This window comes from Pyrus communis, chromosome 7 (assembly GCF_963583255.1).
Source record: "Pyrus communis chromosome 7, drPyrComm1.1, whole genome shotgun sequence".
Taxonomy (NCBI): Eukaryota; Viridiplantae; Streptophyta; class Magnoliopsida; order Rosales; family Rosaceae; genus Pyrus; species Pyrus communis.
The window spans coordinates 15,040,029-15,065,163 of record NC_084809.1 but is presented as its reverse complement, the minus strand read 5'-3'; the positions used below and the strand labels follow the sequence as shown (position 1 = coordinate 15,065,163).

The 25,135-nt window shown below is 37.8% G+C and overlaps 2 protein-coding genes across 2 annotated transcripts; one reads left to right on the top strand and one right to left on the bottom strand.

The window, feature by feature from the left end:
- The first annotated feature begins 4,366 nt into the window (after nucleotides 1-4,366).
- Nucleotides 4,367-11,012, top strand: LOC137739500 (probable CoA ligase CCL8). The gene is made up of 17 exons (XM_068479090.1): nucleotides 4,367-4,675; nucleotides 5,629-5,795; nucleotides 5,910-6,098; nucleotides 6,579-6,759; nucleotides 6,856-6,944; nucleotides 7,086-7,157; nucleotides 7,354-7,404; nucleotides 7,559-7,666; nucleotides 7,968-8,066; nucleotides 8,338-8,430; nucleotides 8,561-8,638; nucleotides 8,999-9,103; nucleotides 9,333-9,423; nucleotides 9,672-9,745; nucleotides 9,903-10,082; nucleotides 10,539-10,592; nucleotides 10,698-11,012. Exons 1-17 carry the CDS (start codon nucleotides 4,522-4,524, stop codon nucleotides 10,740-10,742), a joined length of 1,830 nt encoding a protein of 609 aa, XP_068335191.1. The 5' UTR covers nucleotides 4,367-4,521; the 3' UTR covers nucleotides 10,743-11,012.
- Nucleotides 11,013-23,222: 12,210 nt separating this feature from the next.
- On the bottom strand, nucleotides 23,223-23,993 carry LOC137740616 (uncharacterized). The gene is made up of 3 exons (XM_068480456.1): nucleotides 23,852-23,993; nucleotides 23,634-23,698; nucleotides 23,223-23,525 (listed from the first exon to the last, which is right to left on the bottom strand). Exons 1-3 carry the CDS (start codon nucleotides 23,991-23,993, stop codon nucleotides 23,223-23,225), a joined length of 510 nt encoding a protein of 169 aa, XP_068336557.1.
- Nucleotides 23,994-25,135: the final 1,142 nt, after the last annotated feature.

Below are 25,135 nucleotides of genomic sequence, written 5' to 3'. Positions count from 1 at the left end.
CCCTCATACAAGAGTGTGAGAACATCATTACGGATCATTGCTTTCCATAAATTCGGAAGGTAGTATCTGAAATATTGGAAAAATTATTCATCTGACCTTTTGTGAGGCTCCACTTTTATCCCCCCCTCCAACCATTGAATGCACTTGTGTGATTTTTTTTCTCTTTTCCAGGATTTTTTTTAGCCTGCCCCCAACTACTTGTGCAACTTCCTTTAACATAAACACACCATGATTATTTTTATTAAAGCACATAAGGTTTTAGTTACATAATGTGTTAAAAAAACAACATAACTCTAACTCATAGATTTTCATAATTTTCATCTTTGTATACAATTCAACAAGTTCTATTTAGCAACCTTAAGAGGCATATGCTCCCTTCCGCTAATTGGATTTATCAAATGAGCACACTCTCAAAACCAGAACTGCATCAATAACATATTAAAATGTTATTTCATCATACACAAATAGAATAAGATGAATTAATATATACATTAACATACCAATGATCCAATTACACAACCAGTACAGTTTACTAATGTTCTCCCATACTAATCAATTATTTTCACTCGTACTGAAAAACAATGTCAAACAAAAATATAAACAAACCAATAGCACAAAATCACCCTCAAGTACACTACCATGCAACTTAACCACTCTCAAAATCCTTTCTTCCAATCTTCTTACTTATATATTTGATGTCTGCAAGACCTTTCTCATAAAAACTTGTAAACACACTTATTCTTTTCCTACTATTGAGGTTGATCTATTCCCTTCATCAGACAAACCAAAAATCTCAGCTATATCTTTGGCAATTATTGTTGCAGTTATTCTACCAAAATTAAATATTTTTTGTACTAGGTCATAGCACTTCAATATAGACACGGTATTTGCATCCCATTTCTGGAAGCACCATCAATGATCAAGTTATCATGGTACGCTTTGAACAACCCCCTGAAGGGTGTACGACTTGTTAACTTTAGATACACATTTGTCACACTACTTCTCATTTCTTCCATAACACGACGAAAGTTCAAAAGATTAGACATGTACTCCAGGCTTTTTTTTTTTCCTCTCTATGCAAAACATCTTCAACTACAAGCAAAACAAAGTATGGTGTAAACAACAGTATCCCAAAACATATTAAATAATGCAAAAAAAAAAAAAAAAAAAAGGATGACATATCAAGCCAAACTACCTATCATAGTTATATAAGTAATGATAAAAAGAGACTAATCTAACAATCTAAACTAATTATCATATAAGTACCTTTATAGGCTAAACTATATTTATATTTTAACTACCTATAATCCAGGTTTCAAATACCAAAAACACCAAACTAAACAACCAGATAAACAAAGTGAGATGTTCAATATCAATACATATTGTATTGAAATTGGTTAAAGAACTGCAATGTCTGTAATCTAGGTATCAAACATCACAAATAAAAAAAGCATAAATCCAAAGAGCTAAAACAGAAGACAAGAAAAACAAAACTAATTAGGTATCAAATACTTGTATTGAAATTGGACGATGGAGTGTAGTACATATTATCCAAGTATCAAGATAAAAAACAAAAACCCAAATCACCAAACCATAAACTAGAAAAACAAAATCATATGATCATGTATCAAATTCAAATAGTGTGAGAAATTGCAATACCTCTTATCTAGGCATCAAATACTAGAAAACTGAAATTAGATATTTGTCTATTTTGTTTTCAACATCTACAAAGAAGAACTTTATAGTTTTCATACAAATTTAAAACTCAAATTCTGGTTACGAATTCGCAGGAAATGTGAAAAATTTGAAGGTCAAATAAGGTTTTTGAAGAAACAATGAGAGTTAATTTGTAACTTATCTTTGCAAGAGCCATGATAAAACATTTAATGACAATTGATGTAATTTTTTTTTTAAATTATGTGCACTTTAATTGCTGATATGGATGATTGTTGTACTTACTAGACCCTATTTTTGTTTGTGTAATATTAGTGGTTTCCATTCAAAACAGGTTTACAAAATTGGGCCCACATGAAAAGACCCCATTAAAAAATATGGTAAATAGCACAATTTAAAAGTGCGGGTACAAATCATAGTTAAAAAAAATAAATCAGATGTGCAAAAAGAGTTATATATAGGTACAAATTAAATTAGAAAGAATATTTTACAAGTTAAAAAAAAATAGAAATATAAGAAAAATATTTAAAAGATCATATTTGAGAATAATTAAGTAAGTTTTTCAATTATAAAATTTTAGGTATATTCAATTAGAAAATGATTTCAAAGCATTTTAAAAAAATCAGGGAATTAGAAAGATTTCGTGGTGTATTTTAAACATTCTCAATTTCACCTCTACAAGAATTTTGAGGGAATTCATCAAAATTTATACAAAATCTAGAAATCAATTAACCATTAAAATCCCTCAAAATCCCAATTGAAAACTCCCCATTAATATTCAACTAATGATGTGAACAAGGCTGGATTGACTTAGTAAAGCATTTGGTATAGTGGGATTTTTTTTTGTCAAACGATAAATTTTATTAGATTAGATATTAGAGTAGCCACTAACGGGGATTGAACCCATGCCCTTATGCAAGGGCTCAAACACCTTTCCACCACTGTGATAAATGACCACTTGCAATGGGATTAAAAAGCAAGATAATTAACAAACTTTATAATATATATATATATATATATATATATATATATATTATATCATCCCAAAAAATATCGATTTTGGTCAAATTAGGGTCTGAGCCCTTGGTGGGGTTTGGGTCTTTTTCTAGGTGTTTTGGGAAGACTTAAACAACGGCTTGGAGTTGGAATGGTCGGGACGACAACTCTCTTAGTCTTCCTCTTCTTGTGTCTGTGCTTCGGTGTGGATGGTCTTGGTTTTGGTCAATTGGGGCTTAATGCCTTATGCATCGGATTCTATCAGTTCAGAGAGAGATGAGAGAGAGATTTAGAGGTGGCTACTGGTTTGGGAAGTGGGTGGCTGAGGGTAATTGTAGACTTGGTGACTCTTCTGAGATGAAGGAGAGGGATAAGGCAAGAAAGAGATTGAAAATTTAGGAGTTGGAGGCTGAGTGCATGTGTGATTGGTTCAAAGGTGAGAGATGAGGAAGGTCTGCAAGCAGGATTTTCTGGAGATGGGGAAGGTCTGTAGTCGTTGATTTCAAGCTCATCCTACTGCAAATCTTTTTGGGGTTTCTGGGTATTCTAGGTTCGAACTTTGGGTGTTGGATTTGGTTTCAAATGGTTCTAGGAAGCGAGGGAGAAGTAAATGGGAGGGGCGAAGCAAAGCAGAGTTGGTATTAGCGGTGTGCTCGATTTCGGGGAGTCTCTCTAAGACCCTCTAGCGAAGCGTTTAATTGAGTTTAGTCGAGGCGAGTCTCATTAAAGCTAGTCCATGCGAGAAGCAAGTAAGGGACTATACTAACACTTAGTTCAATCATATGCAATGAAAGTTAGTGAGGGCAAACAAACACACCCTTAAAAATTTGGCGGCAAACATAATTTCCACCATTTGCACCCCCACCACCTACCACTGTTGCCATTACCACACAATCAATGTTGCCCTTACATGACAATTAACCATTTCAACCACCACAAAAGTATGACTAGCGTCACCGTTTCCCTTAACAACCTCCATCACTATTTCTACCACCACGCCACCCCAACACCATTGACCATCATCGCCACCCAATGACCTTCCACTACCTCTGCCACCCACCTCTTAACCACAAAAGCAAGTCAATTTCAACCAAATGTTAGACTTTTTAACCAAAATGATTCTTAAGATTGACATAACTCCTCACTTTGGTCCCTGATAGTTGAAATCGATAGAAGTGGTTCTTGAGTTTGTCCACCATTCATCATTTTAGTCATTCCGTAAAGCATTATGTTAAATAAGGATCGCAATGACAAAATACTCTCAATTGAAAGAAGTAATGGGCCAAAATGATTTGACAAAATTGAGAGTTTTTTTGTCGTTTTATCTTTATTTAATGAAGAATTTTCATGAAAGACCAAAATGATTGATGGTGAATAAACTGAACGACTACTTCTATTAAATTCAAAAAGACCAAAATGAGGAGTTCTACCAATATCAAAGATTATTTTGGCTAAAAAACCCAAATGTCATGAAATTATTTTGTATATTTAGAACACTTGCAAATACAATTTACCAAACGGTCAAGTGGTTTACTTTACAGCTTGCTATTTTCTAAACCCAATAAAACCGTTCTAGTAAAAAGCTGTCAAATACCAAATTGCCTACCATCACAAGCCAAACCAAGGCATTAACCACACATATAAATGACGGGTCCCCTCGCAAAGTTGCGTGTTTTTATAGCAGCATCTCGTACGGATACAAGCCCTTCACAAACCAAACCGTGAACTTCTCGAGTGAGGTTTGAATGCCGACCAAACCAATCTCCGCTCCACCTACGACTCCAACAACCAACATCAACTGATTGATTATTCACTGACAGTGACACACACCTAAATCTGCCACCCATTAATATGCTCCACCTCCACCTGTATTTGCGATCCACCGCGCCATTTAATCACCTCAACCATCAACTTTTGAGGTCACTCTTCTTCTCCTCCTCCTACCCACCTTCTCTTAGACGCACCCACCCCTTGCTCTGCTGGTCACACTCTCCGCATTTCTCCTGTAAGTTCGTTACTCTATGTTGTTGGTTTATTAGTTCCAGTGTGCTTGTTTGGTTGCTGAGAAAGTTGGAGAGAACGCAAGAAAATGAGGGGAAATGCTGTCATTTTTTCTGTTCTTGGGAAAAATTGGAGGGAAGGACAGATCTGGATAGGATTGGGGTTTTTCGGTTTTCTGGATTGTGATCCATCGTGAAGGGTTTTCGTATAATATGTTTTCAGTGGGTCATCAAACAGAGGATTGATATTTGTTGTATGTGAATATTAAGGACGAATCATTTGTGGGAAATTTGGGTTTTAATTCTCTTCCAGACGGACCAATTGCTTTTCTTTCCGATGTTTTCGTAGCAACACAAACAAGATTTTGCCACTGTTTTGCTCTGAATTATTTTCAGTATTGAATTCCTAGCTTTAATCCAACTAATAAGAAGTCCTTTACATTTTAAGAGTTTTACCCCAGGAAAGTTGAGTTTACCTCTGTAATCGGACCGAAATAAGATAAGAAAATACAGTTGGATTGGATGCTTCTAGTTGAACAAATCTACTGTATTCCTTTGAGCGCGATATTTGATTGTTGATATCTTCTATCAGATACACCAGTTTTTGGATAAACACGATGTGCCCCTTCAAATGTCCTGCACTCTTTCTCCAAAATTTGTTTCTGCTAGGAGTGCACTTTGTTGTGAATATGATTTGGAAATCAGTTTTCAAGTTACACTGCGGAATTAAGTTTGGAGATACATGTTATACCATAATTTGTAAAGAATCCTGTTGTTATGTCTCTATCGAAATTGCAGGTGCAATATTTGCTTATTGATTGTTTTGTTGCAAGGGCTGAAGTGAATCATTATCCTATATGAAGCTAGAAATTAGATGTTTATGTATTTATTTTTGTTACAAACTTAGTTTTCTATTTATTTATTTATTTTTATTTTTTGCATTTTCAATCCATTGCAGCATTGCAATCTGGTTCATATATGGAGGAGTCAAGGGTAGCTAATCAAGGGTCTGATACTCATGATAATATTGCTATTCGATCTGATCACAAGAGTTACAGTTACAACCAACTAATCTCATCTGCATCTAGGATATCCAGATTGTTATCTACCGGTGAATTTATTGCTGTGAGTTTTAGTTTGAATATTTATTATTTCCCCCTCCTCCTCCCTCCTCCTCCACCCCCTTCTTCCCCTTCGGAACAATATTTTAGCTTAATCTTTGGTGTCTTTGGTGTACAGACTTCTTCAGCATTGATTGATGGTGGGAAAGGACAAGGGCATCTTGGAGGGGCTAGAATAGGAATTGTGGCTAAGCCCTCAGCTGAGTTTGTTGCTGGTATACTTGGGACATGGCTTTGTGGAGGTGTTGCAGTTCCACTTGCTCTCGGCTATCCTGAAGCTGAGCTCTTGCATGTCATAAATGACTCAGTGAGTCCCCATATCCCCGTCTTTTTACTTTTCCGTCTCTAACAACTTTTTTTTTTTCCTCAGCACTATTAATTGAATTAGTTTCTTATTAAAAATTATTCTCTTTCTTTTATGGATGCAACATATTTTTCATGATCTCTAAATTTTGAATCTTGGATTTAAACCTGTTGTAGTGGACATGGGTTTTGAGCAATAATGTTGTTGCTCATATTCAAACCGAATTATGTCAGCCCGATACCATACTAGTATTTTGATAAGAGTTTCTACTGTATTTTTGTTTCTAAATTTTCTTTAAAGTGTAGACTCAGAAAGTTTGCTGTATAGATTAACTTGGTATGATCTCTGAAAAAACACATGTCCTAAGTTGGAAATAGAAAAGGCTATATATGCACTAACTAGTCTTAATTCATGCCGCCATACCTTATCTTCATCCTACCTTTTTGTCTTTTGTTGGCCTTTAATCATTATCTATATTTACAGGACGTCTCAATGATACTGAGTACTGAAGATCATATGCAACTCATGGAAAATGTTGCTGCTAAATGTGCTGCCCAAACCTCTCTTATTCCACCAGTTCCCAGTAGTTCTTCACCAGAAATTGCAGCTGGTAGTTTAGGAATAGATGCAGATGCAATTTTTCACCGGAATATAAAACAAACAAGTAAGAGATATTTCATATTTAAAAATTATGTGAATTTATTTTCTGTATTGGGATGCTGTCATTTTTATTGTCATGCTGTCATTTTTTGTTGTACAGGTGAGGATCCTGCATTAGTCATATACACTAGTGGCACAACGGGAAAACCGAAAGGAGTTGTTCACACACACAAAAGCATCAGTGCACAAGTATGCACTTTATCTATCCTTGCAAGCGAAGATTAAGCTATACTTTGTTTCACCAATAGAATAGTTGTCTGGTTAGGTGCAGGATATTGATTGGTGTCACTTATGGTTCTCAATTTTGCCCTGATGTTGACTCAATTTCAGGTCCAAACCTTAGCAGAAGCTTGGGGGTATACATCTGCCGATCAGTTTTTGAATTGTTTACCTCTACATCATATCCTTCAGCTTTTTTGTGTATTTGCTTGCAAAATCGTATAGTTTTCAAATGCAGTCTCAGTTTACTTTTAGCTGATGTCTTCAAGTTTCTGTTAGAAATTTGATTTGAAATTTTTAATTGTGGATCTAATTGGTATGTGGATTGGATAAGTGGTTTGAAACATGCTTTAATGGATCCTTGACCTATAAAATACATGTACATGGGCTTTTCAATGCTGTACTTGCTCCCCTCTATGCGGGTTCCACGGTAAGAGTTTTTTTTTTTTTTTTTTTTTTTTTTTCCTTTGGTTGCTTTGTCAATTGTAGGCTTTTCCATTGTCTTCTTCGGTGCGTGCATGTTTTTGTGCACATGTCTTGCTGAGCTATTCATGACAGTTCTAGTTCTGTTTGTGTTGTTGAAGGTTGAGTTTATGCCAAAATTTAGCGTAAGGGGTATTTGGCAGAGGTGGCGGGAAGCATATCCAATTAGTGGATCTAATGCAGATGATGGCATAACGGTCTTTACTGGAGTAAGTGCACTTTGTATGTCAAGGATTTTAATGCTAAAGAAACTCGCTATCTATGCAACATGAAGGTCTATTGCAGGGTGTAACATATTATAATTTCATTGGAATTCAAAACTTTGGGAAATGTGGTCTTCTATCAGTTATCTGCTGGTTGTTCATTTGTTTTATAATCTTCAATACGTAAATTGAAGAGTAAACTTGTTATGCATCTATTGCATTGCTTGTCTCTGCATACTTGTTTAGTTGCAAAATAATTATCTTTATTTAGTTGGACTGCAAGTTATATTAGCTTTGTTTTGTGTAGGTTCCAACCATGTATGCTCGATTGATACAAGCTCACGACGCAATGGATCAAGAGCTAAAAGTTGCCTCTGCCTATGCTGCAAAACAGTTGCGTTTAATGGTAAGTAGCCTGAAAGCTGTTTCTTGCCCCAATAACATTTTTGTTTTTAAGTTGTAGTATGAAGTAAGATGTTTTTTTTTAAATATTTATTACTGGGTCTTTACTGGAAATGCATATGACGATCTATTATTTAGATACTAACAGCTATAACCCCTGCAGTGAACTACCCTATTGTTGTGCAAATTGTTCTTTAAATTCAGATTTGGTCCTTCCTCTGTATTAGAGTCTTTGGTGAATGCCCATGGCTAAGAACCTTATGTCTTTCTCATAGATGTGTGGTTCCTCTGCACTCCCTCTTCCTGTAATGCAAAAATGGGAAACCATTACAGGACATCGTCTTTTGGAACGTTATGGCATGACAGAGGTAAGTGATTTCTAGTTTCATTTACTTTTAATTACTATTATCACTTTTTGAAGAGGTTCATGCTGTTTAATATTTTCCAAACTGAAAAGATAAGCTAAGCTTATATATATATGGTTTCTGATGTTTTTAGTTTGTCATGGCAATATCAAACCCCTTAAGAGGTGAGCGGAAAGCAGGCACGGTAGGAAAACCATTTCCGGCTGTGGAGGTGAGTGGGCTACAGTTTGCAAAATATACTTCTGGTAGCAGTTTAACTTTTGAAAGCCTTGTGAAGGAAGCTTTTGCTTATACAGAATTTTTAATAGTGGCCCTTGAACTGAAGGAAACCACTGATAATAGCGAAATCATGAGCATTTAATTGGTGGACTTCTTGTTGCTTATTCACAAAGAATAATTAGACTGGTCCTCGAAACATTTAGTAAATTGTTGATAGAATGTGGTGTCATGTCTCACAGATTGGAGTTTATACAATGTTAACAAGAAGTAACTACAAATTATATACATATTATATATACACACACATATATTTATGTTGGACTTTGTCTATATAAATCATCATCTGTTATAGGTAAAGATTGTTGCTGAAGATGAAAGTGGAAGTGATACTACAGGTGTTGGTGAGCTGTGTGTCAAAAGTCCTTCATTATTCAAGGAATATTGGAAGCTTCCTGAGGTAATTTCTCATATCATAAAGTAGATGCTACATGCGATAAATTACCCATACACCGCACACCCACTCACACACGCACACACCTTGCGCAGATATGTTTGTGAGTTGTCCAATAGTATTAACTTCTGATTGAAGAATGTAAAATGGGGTATATCTATTATACATATATGGCAGAATGATATTTTGAAGGGTCTCAACAAATTTCTCTTACACCGTTGTGGTCGTTGTCTAGGTAACAAAGCAATCATTTACAAGTGATGGATACTTCAGAACTGGAGATGCTGGTACAGTGGACGAAGATGGGTACTACATCATATTAGGACGTAAGGATATCTATAACTCACGCATGATACTCCAATTGATGCATTCTTTCAATTTTTACTTTTACAAGTCTCAGATTATCCTTGTACGAGATGGACCATTAAAAAAAATGATGGCATAAAAAATTTGTCGCGTCCCTGTGATTTTGTTGCTTCTGGTTAACAATGCAGATACTTAAAGGTTCTCTAACTTATGAATTCATTTTTCTTCTCCTCTCCTCTCCTTTTTTTTTTTTTTTGACGTTTATCAGGTACCAGTGCTGATATCATGAAGGTTGGTGGATACAAGTTATCTGCGTTAGAAATTGAATCAGTTCTTTTACAGGTGGGTTTTTTTCACCTATATTCCTGTTTAGGCTGTTTTGTTATAGATGTGCAACAATTTCGTTTTCTTTGCGAGTTGATCTGTAGAAACCAAAAACAAGTAAAGTGCTGAATGAAGCATTGAATCTTTCTAACTAAAACCACCCGTTTTTGTGTAGCACCCAGCTGTGGAGGAGTGTTGTGTGTTGGGCTTACCGGACAAAGACTATGGAGAAGTTGTTTGTGCAATAATTGTGCCAGAGGTGGAAACAAAGAGAAAGCAAAAGGAAGAACTGAAACCGGCTATAAGCTTGGAGGAACTATCCTTCTGGGCAAAAGACAAACTTGCACCATACAAGGTATTATTGATCATCATTCACTTTTTGTTTTTCTTCGTCCAATTAGAGCTATAAGACCACTCTTGTTTTGTCGATAGTAGCCTTCGCTTCAGTTATCTAGTTATAAACATTCAATAATCATGATTGATGATACCATGAATCATGATTAACTTCCAAATGCTCATCTCATAACACAAAGCCCCTTTCCAAAAGCTCCAACACTATTTATTGTCAGCATGAGGGAAAGTCGGCAATTCCACTATGCCTTTTAGCGTATGAAGTTGTTAGGTCAAGTTACCTTTATTCCTTTTTGTAATTGCGGAGGGTTAATGGAAGGTGGTGGGGGATTAAAACAGTATTACCTGAACAAATTCTTGATGAAAAAGCATTTAACGTATCCTTTACAAACACATATATTTCAAATAATGGAACTATATTCGCACTACAAATAACGGGATCTACATTACACGTTTCCAGATACCAAGGCAACTGATTCTGTGGGATTCACTACCTCGGAATGCTATGGGAAAGGTAATTTACTTTTTGATTTCCATGTTTTCTGTAAAAGCATTGTACTCTCTTGTTTATTTACTCGTAGACTTGTAAGGCGTATTAACATTGTATATCTGATCGCAGGTGAACAAGAAAGAATTGAAAAAAACTCTGGCTTCTGACCAATAGACTTGATAGGAAACTCCGAAAAGGAAATTAAGAAGCTGTGGCACACAACGTGAAGTTTTGAAATTAGAGGTTTGAGTTCAGCCTAGGAAGCAACCTTGTCGCGCGGTTAGGGGATGGGACTCGTTTGAATGCAAATCCGAATATCTGTTTGTTCATTTTCATTCTGGTATATGTTTCTGAATAAAGAACAAAGAGTAGACATGTACGAGTGATTCAGTAAAATGTAATTAAAGACGGATTTTGAATATATATGGCTGAGTTATGAATTTATATGTAGGAAAGGGAATCCTCTCTGGATCCTTTCCTCCTAATCCACCAAATCAGAGAATCCGTGCCGTTGAAATTTGATTCAACGGTTGAAATTATTATAACTTTCAAAGTGGGCCCTTATTTGTAGCTGTTTGATCAATTTTCAACGGCATGAATTTTGTAGATTAGGAGGAAGGGATCCGGAGAGGATCATTTTCCTTATATGTACTGAAATCCCTTTTAATTAAGAAGGAAGGAACAATGGAAGGGAAATAGGAGCACCCCGGTAAAATTCTCCATTAATATAAGTAATTTCCCATTGAAAATGTCTTATTTCCCTTCCATCTAACTAAAATTGATGTCATCCTAATAAGGAAAGTTTGCTAAGGTGGAGAAAAGGGTCAATGGCAATGGATTTAAATTGAAAAATACATAAATATGTCAAATAAAAAATAATAATGAAAAATGAAGAACCCCTAGTTGGTAATGGTATTACCATGTTATTTAATAAATAAAATTAAAAACAAGAAAATACAGAAAAAGGAAATTGGCCAAGGCCCATGTGGCTATTGTTGATAGAGCCACTCCGATATTTTATTTTTTCAGCCACGTTATAAACTCATCCATCATAAAAATAAAATAAAAAAACTAAAATCTTATTTCCCGCCCCCTATAAATCCTAAAATAGCCTTCACCCTACAGTTCCATTGTCCGGGTTTCCACCACCCTCCTTGAACTTCCTTTCTAGCAACATACTGCAAGTCAATAGGACAAAGTAGATGATTGGATGGAAACTAATTTAATAAAACAAAAATTTCTGAAAAATTTTGAAGAATTTTCTAAATTCAGATTTCCAAAATTCTGAAAAATTCCAAGTACACTCAACAATGAGCTGCCTAGAAAATTGGACGGAACCTAATCTAATGAACTTTAAAGAAAAATTGCAGATTCGAAGATAGAGTGAAATGGGTGAAAAGTCAAATTCAGAGAGAGAGAAAGAGAGATTTACGGCGTTGATCAAATGCCATAAAAAAAAAAAAAATTCTATGACGCCTGAAAAGTGCCATCATGTTCATGGCGTTTATTAGGGACGAAGAGAGAGAGAGAGACGGTGGCCGTCTGTGGAGATGCCGTGGCGGTCGGTGTAGCCGAGAAGAGTTGAAGCCGAAGAGAGAAAAGCAAAGGGGCGAGAAAAACGGGGTAAGGGTTTAAAGTTCTTTTTTCTATAAGAGTAAACAAGTTATTAATATTTGGCCAAGTTTTTTTCGTGATCCTTGTGGTGACATGCCATTTTTAATGTGACCCTGTGGTAAAAAAAGCTTTTAATTAAACCCTTGTGGTGGGTGTTGTTAGCAATTAAGGTCCAAATCCAAATTTCCGTTAGTCCTTCGTTAAATAAACTCATGTGACTATCACATGAAGGATCAAATTCATCATTTCAATTTGAATTACATCTTATTCAATGGCCATATAGTATAATTTAGGGTTTAATTGAAATTAGATTTTACAGGAAAAAAAAAAAAGAAAAAAAAAGCTTGAACACGAAGATCGAAACTAAACCTGTAAAACCATGTCTATGGCTAGGAGAAGAGGTGAAGCTGAAGTCGCGCCTAATTTCTTAGAATTGATTTAATTTTGTTTGGAAATCCTAATACTTCTAATATACCATTGTTTTTTTTTCCCAATGCCAACACGTCTTTGATCATGAGTTAGAGTCTTAGTCTTACTTGAATTTTCATTCTTGTATCAATTTGTATCAGTTTGAATGCATAAATGCCTTTCGGTTTTGTCTTTAATTGGTAATGTGGTTTTATGCAAGCCCTAGTCAGTGAGTACACAACCTTTCAATTTTTTTCTTAATCTTCTTTGAATTGTAGTTCTTTAACGTTCTTACGCTCTTGAAGTTCATATGCGGAGGGTAGGCCTGAAGATTGAATTTTCTGCAATGCCTTTCACCCATTGTCTTTAATTCTACAATGCACTTTACTCATCTGAATGCATATATGCTGCATTCCACCCATTGTCTTTAACTCTTTAAGTTATTCTTGTATATGTGTGATTTTTCTACATTATATAGGTTGAGATACATGTGCTATCAAATTAGGGTGATGGTTAGTGATGGTCAAGGAGGTCCACTAGTGGCTATGATGGTGGCTGGGAGCCTGAGATGAGATAAAGGAATTGTTGGTTTTTTTTATATTTTTTATTTATATATCTTTTCAAGTTTCTTTTATTTGCAATTTTATTTTAATTCAATCATGTTTTTATTTTTTTTATTTTCCAAAATAAATAAATTAATTTTGATCGATCCACATGTGATAGTCACATGATTTTATTTAACGAAAGACTAACGGAACTTTGGATTTGGACCTCAATTGCTAACAGGGCTCACCACGGGGGTTTAATTAAAAGATTTTTTGTCACAACCCGTCCCGGAATTTTTAATTCCGAGGACGTGAAGTTACGAAGATGCCCTTAAACGGGACTAAGGGGCGTAAAGTTGGCATTGGTTTTTACCTGAAGTTCCTAAACTAATGTTAATTGGAATATTCATTAGTTTTAGGGACTTAAATTTAAGACTTAGAACTAGGTTTATATGTTATAACTTGATGATTTGGGGATTGGGTAGGAACCCCACATCCCTCAAATCTCTCCCCCATTCCCGTACCTTGTCTCTCTCTCTCCTCCCTCACAAATCTCTCATTCTCTCTCTCCTTCGAACTCACACGGACCACCCACAAAACCACCCTAAAACTATACCAACGAAGGATCTAAGACCACCATCGTACTCCTGAAGACCACACGAACACGATGGTACCAATTTCAGGTGAGTTTCACTTCGGAAAACATGGATTTCAATTTCACCGTGTGTGTGCACTGTTCATGCACACGTAAAACTTGATGTTTTTGGGATTTTGAAGCTTGTAGGAAGCTTGGTGAGGTCCTAAGGAAGCTCGGAGTGCTTCGTTTGAAGGATTTGGACGTCGGGATCACGAACGGTAAGTTCGGCTGAATTTTCGTATTTTTGGAAAAGTTTGATTCCGTTGTTTTTAGGCCCTAAAACTAGTCCAACGTGGTAGATTATGATTAGGGCTTCATTTTGGTATAAATTACGTGAAAAATGGACGTAGGAACACGGAGAACGACAAGTTCAAAGTTTGGCCGGAGCTTTCGGGGCTTTTTCGGGTGAATCCACACCGAGTTAGAGGTCAAGTCAGGTATGGATGTGTTCGTCTCGTCAATACCTTCATTTTGATATATAGTACGTCGAAAATGGTTAAGAAATGAAGAAGTTATGACACTTTGAAGTTTACCCAGAAATTCCGGCAAAACACCCACCGCCGGCGAAACCAGTCCGGCGACGCGAGGAAGAAGACGCACGCGTGGGCAGCGCGTGAACAGGGCGCGTGGGGGCGCGTGAGAGCTCCAAATTGAGTTCTGAAAATTGTCACGTGTTCGTGACGTCGTGTAGATCACCGTGGTATATTCACACACCCAATTTGAGCAACGTATGAAAAAGTTATTGACGAATGTTTAGTGTATGTGCGTTTAAATGATGATTTTATAATTATTCTGTTATAGGTGAAACTTGTACGAACGACGAATGTAACCAAACTAGGCGTGAGGGTTACGAGCCGGCTACTTATCAGTGAGTGGGCAGTTATTTTTCAATATATATATACGTATGCTTGACGTATTTCCCAGAAAACGTATTTTAAAAGAAATACGAATTAAATATCCTGTCATATATGCATCATATTTTAATATGTGCATTACCATAATTATGCATACTGTTGCATGATGCTGAGGAGGCCCAGGTAAGCTACATTTGAAATACATTTGATATACGTATGAAATACGTTTGGGGATACGATTGAAATACTATCATCACATGCATTAGTAGTGACATACATTTATATATGTGTATTTGGTGCTGTGGACGCACAGGTAAGTGCCAGGTAAGTGGTATTCATGTTTGTATTCAGTAGTAGCTTGAGATGCTTAGAGAGCTCATAATCTGCACCCCCAGTGTTAGTGCTCCCGCCCAGAGTTGGGGCATAGCCTTCACGTGTATGTTCACCCGCACCGCATGCTCGCCTTGGATCCAAGTTAGGTGCATAGGCTTGTCGTACATACCACATTATGTGGTTCCGACTCGTAGGTGACCTGCGATTTATCGCCCAGCTTCACGTGATCGTAGCACTAGAGCATATATATATATTACACCAGCCTGTCGTATAGACCACGTTAGGTGGTTCCGACTCGTGTGCAGATTCAGTTATTGAGTTTGAGATTTGAGCTCTATATGCAGCCGTACAGGTCACGTTAGGTGACTCCCGACTGCCAGATTATATGTTATTGTTGTGAGTTATGCTTGAGCACTTACATTTCATTATGAGTTTCCGACATGGCATATTCTTGAGCATGAATGATATACCATTGAGCATGTTGGCATATTTATACATACGTATATATGTTTATTTTTCTGGAAACTATACTTGTTTTACGGCGAGGGGTTAGTATATTCAAAGAGAAAAGAAGGTTCTGAATACGTTCGTTTTGCTGACCCACTCAACTTTGTTTTGCGCCCCTCCAGGTTTAAGATATCAGAGCTTGGTGGCTACGAGGAATCCAACGGTGTTCTGACAGAATGGACCAAATGAGGACTCACCTTCGGGTGTTTCATCTTAGAAGTTGTATATTTTAAAGCTTCCGAACTGTGCAAATGGTTACGTCACTCTCACGTGACGGCCAGCATGCCCTCCTTCGGGACGGGGTGTGTCATTTTTCACCACAAGGGTCATATTAAAAGTGGCGTGTCACCACAGGGACCACAAAAAAAATTGCGCCTTAATATTTTATTAAAAGATGGGTGGGAAAATAGAACAATGAGATGAGACTTAATAGCACTCTAAAATTAATAGAAATTTTTTTTAATAAAAATAACACGAGCACCAAAGACCGTAACCCAAAAACAATTCTGATTGTTTCATTTTTATCCTTTACTTAATTTTTACTAAAATTTCTTCTTTAACTTCAACTTAACTAGCCTCTTGTCACATACTTACGCGTGTGACAATTAGCTTTTGCATGTTAAATTAAGTTTTTTTTTATGATTTGAAAATTTTAGAAAATTAAGTTTTTGTTGTAGCCTATTTTATCTGACAAGGTAACAGGGGGCCGGCGGTAGAGAGAGAGATTGAGAGAGATGTGTTTGTAGAATTGTAGGGGAATGTGTGTTGTTATCCCTCCTACATTGTGCCTTTATTCATAGTAATAAAAAAGGGAAGATATTCCTTCTTCCCAAAGTAATACAAGTCGTTATAGGAAAGGATAACTAGAATCAAATCTAATCTAGGATTTACACAATCACACTTCAACTAAGAATGTTTACAACACTCCCCCTTGAGTGTGTAAATACTCAAGGTAGATTTAACATCATGCAGAAGTTGAGGAAGTCGACTCATCGACACTGATTCTAAGGAACAACGCTTATTCTCAATAAGGTAGGAACTTACATAAGTAGTAAGTCTCACTAAAAAAACCCTAAGGCTATGGCAAAAACCTGAGTATGGACAAAATCCATAGTCTAAGGAAAAATGTATGAGAAATGCAAAGTCAAAAGAAACGTCTATGAGATGTCATCAGGGATATAACTAGCCCAAGGTGGGTGCCTCATTAAAACCTAGTTAGGTAGCAAAAAACCAGTGGAAAAATGCTCTTAATCGTAGGAAAAAGAGTACATTAAGATCAAGCAAGTATCTTCAGGATACTCCCTTTAAGTTTGACACAATTCCAAAGACAAATAGCAGAGTTACAACTCAGAAAGTTTACACATACCAATTTCATAAACAAGCTTCTAAAACGTCGTCTTCGACAGTGATTTGGTAAAGAAGTCGACCAGATTGTCTTGTGAAGGGATTTGCGTGACTTCAATCTTTTGATGCTTTTGTTGCTGATGTGAAAAGAACTTCAGCGCAATATGCTTGGCATTGTCTCCTTTGATGTAACCCTTCTTGAGTTGTTCGATGTATGCTGTGTTACACCCCACCCCCGACTTTAAATGTGGTTTTGGGTTTTTATTTAAAAATTGTTTTTAGGGCCTTAATAGGTGTACCCAGGGGGCCCAACTTGTCTTTGTGTTCCCTGGCCTCTCTCCTCTCTGTTCTCCCCTGAGCACTTTTTCTCTCCTTCAGCTCTCACTCTCCCTTATCTCTCCCTCTCCACTCTCTTTGAAACCTCCTCCCCAGAGCACCTCACACACACACACACAAGCACCCATTCCCTTCGGCGAGCACCATCAACCACCACCTGGACCTCTCCGTTGTGACCCTGGACCACCAGGGTTGTCCTCTTCCTTTCCCTCTCACGGAACAATGACACCGTCACTGTTCAAAGTGTGTTCCGGCGAACCCTGACATAGGTGAGCTTCGAAACCACTCTAAAATTTTCCCTTTTATCCTCATAATTCATTTCTAATCGTATCTGTGTGTTTTGTTCATTGAAACTACGAAGAAACATGTCGAGGAGACTTCCCCATATTCCGGCGAGGAACTCGTTACTTTCAAGCCAATTTTCGGCCAAACCACGATAATTTGGCCGGCATGCAAGGTATCAATTTCTTCATCTCACTGGGTACTACAACTTTACTTTTTGTTTCACCCAATTTAGTTGAGTATTGAAGAAGTTATATCCATTTGAATCTTACCCAGTTTCCAGCGATCTTCGTGGCTTCTGAGGCATTTTTCCTCCAAACCATGGTGATTTAGGCGTTGTGCGAGGTACCATTCTCTTCGTCTCGACGAGAAATATGATTTCCATTTTTGAATCACTCGATTTCGTTGAGTATTGACAAAGTTATGAACGTTTAAAGTTTGTCTAAAATTCCGGCCGAAATCCGGCCTTCTTCTTCCCTCGAATCTGGTGACCCACAGTCTAGTAAACCCAGGCCCTTTGGACAGTTTAGAACTCGGGCTTTAGGCCTATTAAACCCAACCCCCTTTTCTTTTTATTTATTTATTTTCCTAAAACCCAAAAGGCCTTGGGCCATCTTGGTTAGGGCCATAGGCCCGTTCCCTCTAAAACCCAAAATCCAAACCCTTTTTAATTATTAAACCCCAAAGCCCTTTGAGGCCAAAACCCTAGGCCCAATCCGTGTCCTTTTAACCTTTTACCCCAGGCCTTTGGGCCAACCTACCAATCCCAGGAGCAAGCCCAGCCCAACTTGGTGGAATATTCCTGGAATATATCGAGGAATATTCTTTGGAATATTCTTATGTTGACTTTTCAGAAATTTAACCGTGACCCTTCTTATTCGACGTCCTGAATCCGTTTTCGACTTCCATTTTCTCAAATTCAATTGGTATAATATATTTTTATTAATTGGACCATTTATGTGCTTAGGGGCAATTATTTGTGATGATTTCGTGTTCACTAGTTTGCATGGCGGCTAAGTATGTGTGAGTGGACCCCTTCTAAAATGCATGTTTTACCAGTAGTAATGCATACATGAAAAACATGATTTAGTGAGTATGTTTTATGAAACGTTTTATGAGATAACATGCTTACTGAAGTTATTTTAAATTATTATTATTTTTCCTATAACCCCTGTTCTTTATAGAATATCTGATGGATGATGATATAATATTTAGAACATGTTTCGAACACCTCTTTATAATATAGATGATGAATGACTTTATAATATAAAGTTGCTTTTCAAATATATGTATGTTCAATGATTTTGTACTTACCTAGTGGTCCTTATTTCGCTAAAGGGCAAGGGATAGATTCCATCATGGGCGAGGTTACAGTGTTCGCAGAGGGCCTAAAGGTGATTTTCCTCTGGCAATTAGCACAAGGACGAGGAGCTGGCACAGGGCCTGAAGGTGATTTTCCTCTGGCAATTGGCATAGGGATGGGGAGCTGGCATAGGGCTTGAAGGGATATTGGACATTCACTAGTGATTATGATATATACGAGATATGTTTTGAGACATTGCACGACATGCTAGGTTTCGGAAAACCTATTTTAATCATGTTATATAAGTTTCATAAAACCTAGGGGTTAGTATGTTGATAACTGTTTTATTATATCTATATCAACTTGGTCTACTCATGTTTGTTTTGCGCCCCCTTCAGGACTGGAATCGAGGCATACAATCCCGGCGTCAAGGCACTTCCGCAGCGGCATCTTCAAGTCCTCTCGGTGTAAGACTCATTCTTTTATTCATTCAATTTTTATATAAATTCTTTTAGTGTTCTAGATTAGACGTGTGCTCTGAACACTTTCTTGAAATGCATATTCATTATATTTTAAATTTATAAGTCTTATTGAATTCTTGTTCTCAGCATTTGCATTTAATAAATGGCTATCGTCACCCTCGGGTGTCGGCCATCACGTACCTACCCTGGTATTCGGGGAATATCGGGATTGGGGCATGTCATGCCACGTTGTTTTGAAAGATCATTGTTGGGACATCAACAGCGGGATAAAGATTGCAGGAGCTTTGAATATGACCCACTACTGCTCTCAACCAAAAGCATTCCCGAGTTGCTTCATGTAAGGTGAGAATTTCAGCATGGTTAGATGAAGTGGCAACTAAGGTCTATTTAGTTGACCTCTAAGATATTGTGGTGCCTTCAACGGTAAAGAAATAACCCGTTTGAGAACGCGCCTTGTGCAGATCAAACAAGTATCCTTCGTCAGTATAACCAACAAGGCGAGAATCTACTCGAGAAGCAGAGGGTGCAGCATCACTCGAGGATTCGTAGGGATAAAACAAGCTCAAATCCGTAGTACCTTTAAGGTAACAGAAGATGTCTTTCACGCCAGTCCAATGTCTGTGTGTTGGTGCATTACTGTATCTTGGCAAAAAATTAACAGGGAAAGAGATGTCAGATCTAGTGCATTGAGCTAAGTACAATAAAGTGCTTATCGCACTTAGATAAGGAACTTTAGGCTCCAAAATCTCTTCATCATCCTCTTTCGGACGGAAGGGACCTCGTTTTGGATCTAGCGATCGAACGACCATAGGAGTACTCGAAGGCTTCACGTTATCCTTATTAAAATGGTGCAACACCTTCTTAGTGTAGTTCGATTGATGTACTAGGATTCCATCCGAACAATATTCTATCTCAAGACCGAGACAATATCGAGTCTTACCTAGATCTTTCATCTCAAATTCTGACTTCAGGTGCGCGGCAGTTCTCGCGAGCTTTTTAGGAGTTTCGATAAGATTTATGTCATCGACATATACTGCAACAATCGCAAATCCAAGATGTGATTTCTTAATGAACACACAAGGGCATAGTTCATTGTTCACATATCCCTGACTAGTCAAATACTCACTCAGACGATTATACCACATTCTTCCATATTGTTTCAAATCGTAGAGTGAACACCTCAGCCGAATTGAAAGCATGTTCCGGGGTTTAGAGATATTTGAACCAGTCAATGTAAGTCATTCAACAACTTTCATATAGATTTCTGTGTCAAGATCCCCATAAAGATACACGGTTACTACGTCCATCATCTGCATATCCAGTTTTTCGAAAATTACCAACTGTAAGGTAGCGAAAAGTAATCATGTCCATAACGGGTATATAAGTTTCGTCATAGTCAATCTCGGGGTGTTGTGAGAAGCCTTGTGTAACAAGATGAGCTTTGTAACACACAATTTTATTCTTCTCATTACGCTTCCAAACGAAAACCCACTTGTAGCCAACGGGCTTCACATATGAAGGAGTATGAGCTACAGGTCCAAACACCTTACGTTTCGCAAGCGAATCGAGTTCAACTTAGATTACTTATTTCTAGTTTGACCAATCAATTCTACGTCGACATTCATCAACGGAACGCGGTTCAATGTCATTGCTCAACATGATCTCAATTGTTACTGCATATGCTAATGCGTTGTTGACAATCATCTTATTTCTACGCCACACATCTTCTAAGCTAGCATAATAAACCGAAATCTCACGATTCTCAGAAGGATGATTCGTCTCTTCAAGGACACTTCCATAATCTAGAATTTCCTCATGAGTTGGATAAAATGAGTAAGCGATAGTCGGATTCATGGTAGGCTTTTCGGGACCTTGTGCCATGGATTTCCTCTTCTGGGGGTGTGAATCCTTTGAACCAAGAGGTCTGCCACGCTTTTGTGTAGGGGCAGATGATTGATTAGCTATTAATGTACATGAAGTACCAATATTGGCGTCCTGTGCCTCCAGGAGGGAAGCCCGTCGTACATTTGGTACATCCATCTTTGCAGACATATTCGCAGTTGGAATATGTGATCTTGTCACGCGTGCTAGGTCGGTGAAAACATATGGCATGCTCAGAGCTATGCCCTGGAGATCTAATATGCGCTGCACTTTAGTTTCAGATTGAGCGGTGAAGGGATCTAAATGTGACCAAGTGGGAGTCGTCCACGATAATTCGCGTCGTTCTTTAGGAACGTTGACGTTCTTATCTCCTCCTAATGAGGGGAAGACGGTCTCATAGAAGTGACAATCCGTGAAACGAGCGGTAAATAGATCACCTGTCAAAGGTTCTAAGTAACAAATAATCGAAGGAGAATCATATCTGACATAGATTCCCATCCTTCGCTGAGGCCCCATATTTGTACTTAAGGGTGGCGAGATCGACACATATACCGCATAACCAACTAAATGGAACTAAATGGTTGTGTCACAATAGGCCTCAGGCAGACCAACTTTGTTGCGTGCAATATTGCATGGCCCCAAGCAGCAATCGGGAACTTGGTACGTATGACCAACGATTGAGCAATCATTTGTAAGCGCTTAATGAAAGCCTCTGCCAGGCTATTCTAGGTGTGAACATAGGGTACAAGATGTTCAACTTCAACCCCAACCGACATGCAATAGTCATCAAAAGTTTTAGATGTGAATTCTCCAGTATTATCCAATCAAATAGATTTGATCGTATAATTAGGGTGGTGAGCCTTGAGCTTGATAACCTGAGCCAACAGTTTGGAGAATGTAGCGTTCATTGTGGACAACAAGCACACGTGTGACCAACGTGTGGAAGTGGCAACCAAAACCATAAAATATCTAAATGGTTCATAGTGAGGGTGAATCGATCCACAAATGTCCCCCTGAATTTGTTGTAGAAAAATGGGAGGATTTGAACGAATCTTGTCATAAGAAGGCTTAATAATAAGTTTTCCCATTGAACATGTTTGACATGTGATTCCTTGGATCGAACCTAAACTTGGGGTTAATGGATGTTTGTGTGATAATTTGAGGATACGACACATGGTTATTTGTCCAGGATGTCCCAAACGATTATGCCCAAATGTAATTTCGTGCGTAGTCCTAGTAGTAGGGCTGGCCACATAGTGGCATTCGATGGGGCGTATGGTCGTAGTATACAGACCACTCAGGATACGCTCCATCTTCTTTAGAATATGCTTCTGGCCATATTCATAGGAAGTTATGCACAAAAATTCAACTCCGTTTTCTACGTGGGTTTCAGCATGGTAATTGTTATCTCTAATGTCCTTGAAACTTAACAACGTTCTTCCGGAACGTGGAGAATAGAGTGCCTCAGAAATGGTCAAGATTGTACCATTGGACAACATTATACATACCTTACTGTATCCTTCAATTAGGTTGGGTAGGCCTAAGAGGGTTGTCAAAGGCGTATTCTTAGGTATGAAGTTAGTGAAATAGATGCAGTCACGCAAAACTGTGTGCATGGTTGCATTATCTGCCAGACAACTAACTTTCCCACTAGTCATACCTACAATGAAAAATTTATTTGAATCGGTCATATGCATAAAAGTTTTAAAAACAAATATCAATTCAAAATAATTTCATTTATTCAAGAATGGTAACTAATTAAAACTTAATATCCAAAAACAAATCACCAACAAATAATCCAAACATAAGAGGAAAATTGTTCAAAAATCAACCAAAAACAAAGGAGGGGTTCGGCCACTAGGTGGAATTCAGCCCCATTATCTTATTTCAATTAAAAAATAAGTCTATGTCTAAGATTCTAATCTTCCATAAGGGTGGAATCCTCTTGAAAGTCAGAAACCTCCATCATTGTAGTCTTCAGTTCGTCCACTTGCATGAAGTTTGATTCAAACTTCTTATGATGAGAATGATATTCATCTACAACCTTCTTAGGAGCTCGGCAAACACGAGACCAATGATCCTTTGAACCACAACATAGCACATATCTGCGTCCATGGTTTCAGGTGCTTTACCTTTTATTCTTGAAGTTCGGGGCCTTGGGAGCGAGGTTTAGGTGCTTATGGGCTTTATTTCCTCCCTTGGATGGGCCTTGACTCTGTTGACCTTGGTGGAATGGCTTATGGCCGCCCCTACCATGCCTCTTTTGGCGTTTTGGGAATTGGTTTGTGCTATAATGTGCTTCAAGCATAGCAGTTGCCCTAGTAGGTTGAGCTTGATAATTCTTCATCAGTAGCTGGTTCTGCTTTTCAGCGAGGAGTAGAATAGAGATCAAATTCGAGAACTTAATGAACTTCTGAGCTCTATATTGTTGCTGCAAGACAATATTAGAAGTAGATAAGGTCGAATAGGTCTTTTCCAGGAGATCTTTTTTGGTCAAAGTTTCGTTACAAAACTTGAGATGTGATCGGATTTGACAAACTTCAGAATTATATTCATTCACAGACTTAAAGTCCTGGAAGCGCAAGTGCTGCCAGTCATGTCTTGCTTCAGGCAAGAATATGTCATTTTAGTGATAAAAAAGATCAGCCAAAGCGACCCATAATGCATGTGGATCCTCCTTAGCAAGATATTCAGTCTACAAAGCATCATGGATATGTCTTCAGATAAAGATCATAGCGGTGGCTTTTTCAGCTTCACCAACAGGGTTGTCCGTCTTTTCTTCAATAGCGGGACGCAAGTTTTTGGTAGTGAGGTGAAGTTTCACATCTTGGATCCACTTGAGGTAGTTCCTTTCAGAGACCTCTAAAGTGGTGAAGTCGAGTTTGATCAAATTCGACATGTTCCTATCACAAAATAGATGGACAAGATGTGGTTAGTGTAATGGAGAAAAATCGATCCATACACATACGAGTAAAACATACAGGTTCTAATAGACATGTATTAGTTTAATTTTGCACGAAAAAAACTTTGAATTTTCATGGGTGATGTTTTTAAGTGAAAAACTTCAGGTTTTCAAACAAGGCATGTTTATAAGAAACTTTAGGTTTCAAAATAGTTATGAATTTCAGGTCCATATATTCTTGCAGGCAAACACAAATATATACACAGAAATGTGCAACAAGAATATGCAAAATATAACTTTAGGTTTATAATTATCAATGAATTAATTATTTGGACTTTGAGCCAAATTAAAGTGTGGGTGAAAAAATATAAAACCCATTGGGCCTAAAATAATTAGGCAAATAAAACTTGGGGCCCAAGAGAAAAATAAGCCCACTGATGGCTTAGAAAAATTTGTTCGTAAGACATAGGGCGAAAAAATTGGGTTGTGGGTCTCGGGTGGGACTGCAGGCCCACGAGGAGGATTGGGCAGGGGAATGAGTTGCTGCAGGCAGACTTGAAAGATTTTTTTTTTTTTTAAAAAAAAAAAATTCAAGTGGGCCACTTCAAGCCCCAAATTTTTTTTTTTTCTTCACACATAGGCTGGGAGAAACGGTTTGGGCCGGGGAAGCTCTAAAGCCCAATGGGCTGGAGCAAGATATTAGTAGAGGGTCGAGTAACAGAGCCCAATAGGGCTCGGGTTTTCGAACCAAACACCCTAGTGTGTGCTGGGTGCGTTTTGCTGGAGAAGAACATCGGACCTGTCGCTTTTAGTGGCGGTCTGGGGTTGGTTAGGACTTAGTTTGAGTCATGGTGGCCTTTGACGACCATGGTGGTGAATGGAGATGATGTAATCTCAATGTTATACTAACCAAAAACCTAGAAAATTTGAATAAGATTTTCGACAAAATTCCGAAAAGATTCAAGTGAAACTTGTTCCAATTTCCGATGTGGGATGATTTTTGGTCGTTGGCGACATGAACCAAAGGTTCAGGGCAGTGGCTGCAGGCCATGCTGTGGTCGATGTGGACGGGGAAACCATAAAAGGTGTCGGGTTTTCTGGGTATGAGAAGCTCAGAGCTTCTGGCTCCGTGGGTCTTA

Excerpts from the sequence above, each read along its gene's own strand:
- LOC137739500 (XM_068479090.1), top strand. The coding sequence starts at position 4,522 with ATGCTCCACCTCCACCTGTATTTGCGATCCACCGCGCCATTTAATCAC. Across the intron at positions 8,067-8,337 it reads CAAAACAGTTGCGTTTAATG|ATGTGTGGTTCCTCTGCACT; the intron begins GTAAGTAGCCTG and ends TCTTTCTCATAG. Across the intron at positions 8,431-8,560 it reads AACGTTATGGCATGACAGAG|TTTGTCATGGCAATATCAAA; the intron begins GTAAGTGATTTC and ends TGATGTTTTTAG.
- LOC137740616 (XM_068480456.1), bottom strand. The coding sequence starts at position 23,993 with ATGTCGAATTTGATCAAACTCGACTTCACCACTTTAGAGGTCTCTGAA. Across the intron at positions 23,699-23,851 it reads AAAGACGGACAACCCTGTTG|CAAGACATGACTGGCAGCAC; the intron begins GTGAAGCTGAAA and ends TCTTGCCTGAAG. Across the intron at positions 23,526-23,633 it reads TGAATGAATATAATTCTGAA|CAACAATATAGAGCTCAGAA; the intron begins GTTTGTCAAATC and ends ATTGTCTTGCAG.